The sequence below is a fragment of the Pagrus pagrus genome (assembly GCF_965226575.1).
Source record: "Pagrus pagrus genome assembly, chromosome: 10".
NCBI classification, from domain to species: domain Eukaryota; kingdom Metazoa; phylum Chordata; class Actinopteri; order Spariformes; family Sparidae; genus Pagrus; species Pagrus pagrus.
Window position 1 is genome coordinate 22,078,881 of NC_140194.1, and position 9,131 is coordinate 22,088,011.

Sequence of the window (9,131 nt, forward strand, 5' to 3'; positions counted from 1 at the left end):
AGCGCGCCACTCTGTTACTCAACCGACGGCTGCCAATATTTACAAAGATCAGATGGATCATTCCGCCGGGGACGTTAAATAACACCACCGACAAGCAGCTTCACACCAAAACTAACACACCTGGAAAAACATCATTGTGTCGAGTAGTGTCAGTTAGATGTGAATTTTAAGTCGTTGACGTGAAAAAGCAGCCCTGAACCAATGAGAAAACACGCGGACTAGTTTAACGTAGTAGGGTAGGCGGAGGGATTCAGAGATTCACAGTGGCAGTGGTGCGGCTCATCAGAGAGAAGAGGAGCTTTAAAATAATCACCTGCTAAAAATCTGCAATCAGTTATAAAACAATAAAAACACCATTATGTAAACGAAAATAATATAAATAATAATATAAGAAATATACTAGTAAATATTTTAACAACATGTATTCTCAGTTTTAATCTCCCAACATCACCCAACATGATTATGATTAAATTATATTTCTAAAGACACCTTAAACATTATTACTTGATAAGCATGGAAGATTATAATAACAGGATTCAGGGCTATTTGAGCCTGACTGCACATGCCCTGTCACTGAACACTGGTAAATTGTCTTGATGTAATTTGCTGATTGTTTTAAGTCAATCTCGTTTCTTTTGTGTGAAAATGTTTATGTTGTTTGTTTTAAGTTGTTGCTTACAGAAGCCCTAAAGGGCCATGCATTCATACATTTTATTTCCTCCGTTTTCCTGTGAGTTAATTTCATTTGTTTTCTCGAGATCTCGAGTTATTATCTCGAAATAACAACTGCCTTTTCCCTAGATAACGGGATAATTTTCTCGAGATCTCGAGATAACGAAACTTTGTTTTCCCGAGCTAACGATATAATTAATTCGAGATCTCAAGATAATGACTGTGATATGATAGGTCTGAGATTATGGAGACGCCTGGAGACGCCCTAAAGGGCTGTGAAATCATACATTTTATGTCCTCCGTTTTCCCGTGATAACAAGTTAATTTCATTTGCTTTCTCGAGATCTCAAGTTATTATCTCGAAATAACAACTGCCGTTTTCCCGAGACAACGGGATAATTTTCTCGAGATCTCAAGATAACGAAACTTTGTTTTCCCGAGATAACAATATAATTAATTTGAGATCTTGAGAAAACAAAACGATAGTGTAGTATATTAAATCATTGTAGGAAACATCATTCAGTGTAGCAATGTCAGAGGAGCAGGAGCATATCAATCACCATGTCACATATCTTTTCAATCAAGGCCTGACACAGGCTGAAATAGCATTATGCCTTGCTATTACAGATAATATACACAGTAGTGTGCGTAATCTAAAAAGATGATTAGCAAGGCTTCAGCTATATCGGCGGCACAATCTAAGTGAGCCTGATGTCATTGTTAACTACATAGCTGACCAGCTACGAGGTCCCGGGCGTCTCCATAATCTCAGGCCTATCATATCACAGTCATTATCTCGAGATCTCGAATTAATTATATCATTATCTCGGGAAAGCAAAGTTTCAATATCTTGATATCTCGAGAAAATTATCCCGTTATCTTGGGAAAACGGCAGTTGTTATTTCGAGATAATAACTTGAGATCTCAAGAAAACAAATGAAATTAACTCCGGGAAAACGGAGAAAATAAAATGTATGAATGCATGGCCCTTTAGGGCTTCCGTAGTTGCTTGTTCCTTTATGTGAAACCTTTTATGCTGCTGTCTTGGCTATGACTCCCTTGTAAAAGAGATTCTGAATCTCAATGGGAATATTCCTGGTAATTTAAAGGTTGAATAAAAGATTAAAAAATAAATAAAGGCTTTCAGTTCATCAATCACACCGATGCTGTCCCAAATGAAATTTATCTAAGCAGTTCAGCTCTTTGCAGCAGTTATTTTGTATGAAAATGTTATTTCTTGCTTTCCAGCAGTGGTGGAAGAAGTATTTGGATCCTTATGTTATTTTGTAGGAACTTCACCAAATGGTTTCCTACATTTCCCAGAATACCTTTCAGAACACTCAGAGAACTGCGTGAGACAAGTAGAATGGGAGACAATAATGTGATGATTTCATGGTTCACTTGTCTGTGTCACCACTCATGTTCTCCTGCATTCTCCTTCTTATTATACTTGTGTATTTTTTCATTTGTTATTGCCCCAACTCAAAAATGTATGCTATAAATGGCAATCATGTATTGACTGAGTGGAGCGGAGCAGCACCTGCAGCCGGTCGGACAGATCAAAGCAGCAGCACAACGTTCCCACAATCCTCTCTGTCTGCTCACACACTGCCCAAGCCGGTGGGATTGTTTTGATTGAGGTACCAGCGGCTGGGTCACGTGACTGCTTTATTATTGCCCCACTGAGCCCAAATGTAGGTCAGCCCCTCCTCCCTCACTATAAGTGAATGTAAAGAGACAGATTGACAGAAACAGATTTAAAGACACGAACAGAGAGCTGATGTTGTTCTCTGGAGATAAACATCTTCAAACTGATCTGAGCTCACAAGACCTCGCTTCATGATCAGGAGGCTGGATTTCCCAGTAATCACGTCATTGTTTGACTTTCACTGTTTACATCACAGACTGTCCTTAAGGCACTGCTAGTGGCCAGGTAATAAAGCAGTGTTCTTCTTTATTTGATGACTTGATTGATAGCATGAAGTTGTGAATGAATTGTGAGCGTCCATGCTTTTCTGTCTCCATCAGACAAATAGATTTCCACGCTAACGCAAGAGAAATCACCACAGCTGAAGACGACATTGGAAATGTCGGACGCGTCAGTTTACATAAAAGCCATCGACAATGTCTGATGACGTATGGGGGTCTTGTCTGGTTGTCCCATTTCATAATTAGAAGATAATTTGAACTGAAAGTTTGCTTTGCTCCCTGGTCCTTCAGCTGCCAGACTGCTCAGTGTACAACCGTCTGAAAAATTGTTTTTTAAAAACTTTTCACACTTTATTTCCATTGTTTTTTTTGTTGTTGTTTTGTATAACTGTTATATCTGGTGTGAAATTCATCAACTACAACTCCTTTCAATCCTAAACCTTAAAAGAATATCAAATTTTTGCCATTTTAGGATTGATGCTTACTGGCTTTCTGTTAGAGGATCAGTAAGATCTCAAAGCTTTGAATCAAACCAAAGCTATCATCATGGCTAGATAATACGATAGGTAAGTGAGAAAAATCTGTTCTTGTGTGTTGGTTGACCTGATTAACTGTTCTCTGCAGAACAACTCACTAACCCTGTGCTCTCTTGTTACCCTCCTGTCCACAACATGAATGTGACCAAGGTCATTTGTTCCCTTCTATATTTAGCTGCGACTATTTTTAAAAGCTGTGAAACAACCGAGCCTCCCTGAAGAGTGAAGCTGCTTCGTACTGAGTCACTTCTCTCTCCAGTTCCTCTGCAAGACTTCTGGACACGCTTGATCTTCTCATGCCACTTTCATGGAGCGTATTTCCTCGAGCGTCACTGTCAGAAAATAGCAATGTCAGCGGACAGCAGTGAATCAGAGGACAGCAGCAGCTGTGACGCTGCAGGTGAAAGACATCTGCCATGTTGTGCCTCTGGACTCGTCTCTGCTAAATTAACTATCGTGGTGGGAGACACTCACTTCTCAGAGGAGAAGATGCTACTTGTTCAGAGCTGTGACTATTTCCAAGCTCTGTATCGCTCTGGGATGAAGGAGTGCCGGCAGGAAAAAATCCACCTCAAGTCTCTGCATGCTCGAGGCTTCCTAATCGCCTTGGCGGTTTTACGAGGTGAGATGCCCGCCCTGGATGGAGACGACATCGTGGAGGCCATCGAATGCGCTGCTTTCTTGCAGGTGGCACCGCTCACGAGGCATCTCATCAATGCCATTGACTCTGACAACTGTTTGCTGATGTATCACACCGCTGCAACCTTCGGCCTCATGGATCTTTACCACGCTGCCGCGCTGTTCATCCGAAACATGTACGCCGACTTGGAGGCAGAGGTCAGGAAAACCTTGCCGTCAGAGCTGATCTCCTACGTTGAGTCTTTGACCCCCAGTGCTTTCGTGGCTGTGGGGGCCCATGTGACCTGCAATGTTGATGAAACTGTACATGCTGCATCCAGGACAATCTGCTACCTGGATGAAGTTGCCAATAACTGGAAAGTATTATCAGATCTTCCACTGGAGGCCAGCACATCCATGGCTGGAGTGACTGTTTTAGACAACAAACTCTACATCGTCGGAGGAGTTCATGGACTTCATAAACAAGTCGTAGATTCTTGTTTCTGCTACAGCGTTGAAAACAACAGCTGGAGCAGGATCTCCAGTCCGTCACAGCTGCGATACAATCTCAGCCTTGTGGGTGTAGATGGTCATCTTTACGCCATCGGAGGAGAATACGATGGAACAGTGATGTCATCTGTGGAAACATACGATGTAACTTCCGGGAGGTGGGAGTTTGCCGCTCACTTACCTCGACCAGCAGCAGGAGCGGCTTGCACCAAGGCCATGAACCGGATATTTGTGTGTTTATGGAGGCCGATGGAGACCACAGAGATCTACGAGTATGTCCCAAGGAAAGACGAATGGCAGCTCGTTAGCACCCTGATCAGGAAACAGAGCTATGGCCACTGCATGGTTGGCCACAGAGACAGCCTGTACGTCATGAGAAACGGGCCATCGGACGACTTCCTCAGATGCCTGATGGATTGTTATAATTTGAGCTCGGGACAGTGGTCGTCTCTACCTGGACACTTCGCCAACAGTAGAGGTTCTCTGTTCACGGCTGTGGTGAGAGGTGACTCTGTGTTCACGCTCAACAGGAGCATGACTCTGGAGTACAACGTAGACGGAAAAAACTGGAAGCCCCGACGGCAGATGAAGGGTTTCCCCAGAAGTGGGTCTGTGTGGACGTTTCTGCTGCAGCTGCCAGAGTCGCTCATGCTGCCATAATTCTCAGAGAATTCATGAGACTGTCAACATCTTTTTACACTCAAACATTTTCTGCACACTTGTGCTTTAAAGAAACATTAAAGGATAATTCCTGTTTATTACAATTTTGGGTCTTTGCAGTTTGTTTTATGACTAAACAAACTGAATAAACAAACTGACCTTAAAGGACAACACAGTTTCATTCTGTTTTACTTTGTTTATATTTGGCGGACCCTGCCAGCTTTCTAGCTTCAAACCGTGTTGGGGACCTTATTTTCCTCTGAGAACAACTTGTTTGATTATGTATTTGTATGATTACCTCATTAATATTTTAATGATTAAAAATTCTGAGTTTCTTCTCCAAAACTACATAGTGCCCCTTTAACACCGCCTCTCTCTTAAAACCCACTTTTATAGACTTGCTTTTATACGAAGTCATCCTTTTTTAACTAAATTGTCATCTTTCTTTCTTCTTTCTTTTTTTCTGTGATTTTGCCTGTTTAATGCCTTTATTCTCTTTATTTGTAATGGCTGATATTGACTTTTTGTGTTTTTACATCTTCTGTTCTGCCTTCTTGTTTTAACTCATCTTAGACTCAGCTTCCTTGTGTTTGGCTTGACTGTTGAGTGTTTCCAGAGTTTCCTGCTTTTGCTTGTTTGTCAAAGCATATTGTAAACTCTGTATTTAAAGGTGCTTTATAAATAAAGTTTATTATTACATTATTTTTATTACATGGAGCATTTTTTTCTGATTATGAGTGACATATCAGGGTCCATGTGCAAGCAACACATGAGACTTCTGGATGAAATTAAAATGTAATTCAGATAATTATTTGTACGAACATGTAAACATTATCTTGTGTCAGGACTTCAGGGGCTGTTTGTCTGTGGCATTTAGAGATATTTATGTTTTCTGATGCTGTTAAAGGTTAGTGGTTTACATCAGAACGTTTGGAAACAATGCAGAGTGAAACTATGACAGAATTGTTCATCTAAACCACAAAATCTGTTACTTAATAATTAAATAAAGCTGTGATTTATACAATAGAATCAGTCACTTCGGGGACATTTTAACATAAAAAGCAGGATTGAAGAGATTATTTGTTTGACTATAAGCCCTCAATCACTGTCAGGATGTGTTTTCTAAATGTGAATCTGATTCATCTCATACAGTCAGTGTGTCTCTCAGTGCTGTTGGCTCCATGTGAACTCCAGTGTTTGTCCTCACACAGAGCTTCTGTTTCCTGCAGCAGCCTCTGTTTCCTCTTGGCACTGAGCGATGATGACGATGGAGGTGAGCGGCAGGCAGAGCCAGGCACCATGGGCAGCCGGGCCGGACGCCAGCAGCAGGCAGCGATGCTAAATCTGACCCAGGATGAGGAGAGAGGCTGGGGTCAGGCCGGGACACGGCGCTTGGGCCAACGCCCTCCGCAACCTCCGGCTTGAGTCCGGGAGTGAAGCCAAGAGCCAGAGCTCTGACTCAGTGATGGATGAGCGTCTATATGAGGACATTAATCAGGTTATCAGTCTGGCCATATGATGCGAGTGTCTGCTGTCTGCTTTTAAACATTAACATTAAATGAATGTTTAATGTTCACATTAACATTAATAATCTGCATTTGTCAAAACTCTTCTGCTTCACCATATTTTTTTAACATAAACCAAGAAGGCTATTGTTCCTCCTCTTATTGGCCCAATGTTTTTCTCAAAGTGGATTGTAACTAAGTAGCCTACATTTACCGAAGCACTCAAGTTTGGAGGTACTTGAGTGTTTCCATTGTATACTCATTCATAAGTCCCTACTTCGTGGGATTGAATATCACACTGTTTACTCCACAACATGTATTTAGTTACTAGCTACTTGCAGGTGTCAGCTGTAACATTAATGTGATAAAACATTAATGCATCAATGGCCATGATATAACTATAACTATAACTACTATACTATTCTGAAATGGGCAGTGAGTACTTTTACTTTCTGTACTTTATATTCTGACAGTAATACTTGCGTTCTTTTTATTTAAGTAAAATTATGAATGCAGGATTTGTTACAGAACATTATAAAATATTAAGTATTGCTATTTTTACTAAAATAAAAGATCTGAATTATTATTAAACCACTCTTTCTCCTAAAAAACAACATCCAGTTTCAGACATCAGCAACTCAGCCACAACATCAGTGAAGAAGTGATTTTGGACATTGTTTGTTCAGACAATCTGGTGCGAAAATATTTCCAAAGAGATTCTGAAAACATGAGGTGATCCTGAGTTCAACAACATTCAGATTTTTCTGAAAGAGTAGAAAGATGTAGAAGGAGTGGGGGTTAAACTAGCGTGCAGTGCTGCTGGGTGTAACTGTGTGTTATGTGTCTTATCTTGTTTGTCTTGTTTGTTTACTGATCTTATGTCACTGTTTGTTTAAATTGTGACCTGCCAAGTGACTGTGGATAAAAATGAGCTTCATGATAACTCTCATTTAATGATAACATGTATGTTTAATATTGTACGTACAGTCTTAGTTAATTACAAATGAAATTAAAAAAAATAATAATTGTAACTTAACCTCAACAACGTTATGTTTGCCGTCTGTCCTGCTAGCTGATGTTGGATCGCTGATAGCTCAGTGTCTGTCTACTGTCAGCTTCAGTTGTTAGCAACACTGCTAGTCTTTAGTCACCCTACAGATTTATGGAAAATCAGCCTTCGCTTTAGATTCTTGTTTTCGTAATAATTTTATTGGAAACAAACAGTGGAAAGCCCAATTTTTTATTAGTTGAATTATGTTGTCAGTATTTAGTTGTATTTCCTGTATTTGATTGTATTTCCTGTATTTAGTTGTATTTTCTATATTTGATCGTTGACACATGTTGCAACTCATTTGAATGTCAGTAATGGTGACATTGCCACGAGTTTGTTTTAAACTTCTATGGATCTTTTGACGGACTGGGCTGTCAAATTCCTCCAACTCAGAATTCTACATGAACATCCACTGATTGTTATTTTTCCGATATGACATGAGCAGAGCGTGAGTCTTGATAATACTATGAAGTGACCATAAATCATGTAAGTTTACAGCCTCAAAACAGGAAGTGTGAGCTTAATGTCTGGCTTTTCCTTTACTATTTCAGACTTTCCAAGCTGACAAACATCAGAGATGAGAACTGTCCGATGGGCTGGCAAAAGGCGAGCATACAGTATATTTGTTTGAACTGCAAGTCGAGGTCAGGGAGGTGACGCTCGCTTTATGATCTCTGTGTTTACATGTGGTGTGTTTCATCCAACCAGCACTGCAGAGGAACTAGGTCAGTCTAAATACAGCCTACTAACACACACACACACACACACACACACAGTGTATAATTGACTGCAATGTTTTGGGAGAATTTAAGTTTTTAACGAGTGAAGCAAATTTACATGCTCAAACTGTCTTAACAGCTCTTCTGTTCAGGTGATTCTAATATGTCTTGGGTTAAACAAACCCCTTTTACAAAACTCCAAAGAATCAAAGCAAACTAGAGCCTCCAATCTGCCACACACACACACACACACACACACACACACACACACACAGACTGGTGGTCTGAAGTGGTGATGATGTGTTGTTGCCGTGGTTCCACTGACCCCGGGGCGGCCCTTGATTGTTACCCTGACATCTCAGGCATTCAGTCAAACTTGACCTCTCTCTGCTCTTACTATGAAACAAGAACCATTTAAAATATCATCAATCATTCCTTCAACTAACTCTGAAAATACCAGAAATCCCCTAGTTTGTTTGTTGTTAAGTTATTTTTAAAAGACAAACACCAGACCCTTTAAAAAAATCATCTTCATTTGAAAAGTTCTTTATTTACAAATTAAGTGAATACAAAATATATCGACTTTCCTTTTAATTCACCCACTAATTTAAAAAGTGACAACTCAAATTATAACTGTTTTATGTCTTTTAGATGTGAACATAGAGGCTCCCAAAAACCAAAAAGCCCTTAAAATAATGTAATACCCCGGGCCCTTACTGTAATAACCAGTAGATTTTAAGGGCTACGCGACATTTCCCTTAATGCACATATTAAATGGAGAACTCTGTTCTGTGTTTTGTCTATATAAAATAGATTTATATATTCAGTTTCTTGTTGCAGATTATCCAAGTGATTGAAGAGGTTGAAGGTTAAAATAACCTTAAAAATGACCAAAGAGCATGAAAGCCATCCCTGAATATTCAGATTTTTT

General features: G+C 40.0%; 1 protein-coding gene across 1 annotated transcript; it reads left to right on the forward strand.

Annotated features, from left to right (window-relative positions):
* The first annotated feature begins 3,401 nt into the window (after positions 1–3,401).
* kbtbd13b (kelch repeat and BTB domain containing 13b) lies at positions 3,402–5,580 on the forward strand. Its single transcript, XM_084363764.1, has one exon. It carries the CDS (start codon positions 3,486–3,488, stop codon positions 4,923–4,925), a length of 1,440 nt encoding a protein of 479 aa, XP_084219890.1. The 5' UTR covers positions 3,402–3,485; the 3' UTR covers positions 4,926–5,580.
* The last annotated feature ends 3,551 nt before the right edge of the window (positions 5,581–9,131 follow it).

Bases quoted from the DNA above. Each gene is read 5' to 3' on its own strand.
- kbtbd13b (XM_084363764.1), top strand. From the start codon at position 3,486: ATGTCAGCGGACAGCAGTGAATCAGAGGACAGCAGCAGCTGTGACGCT.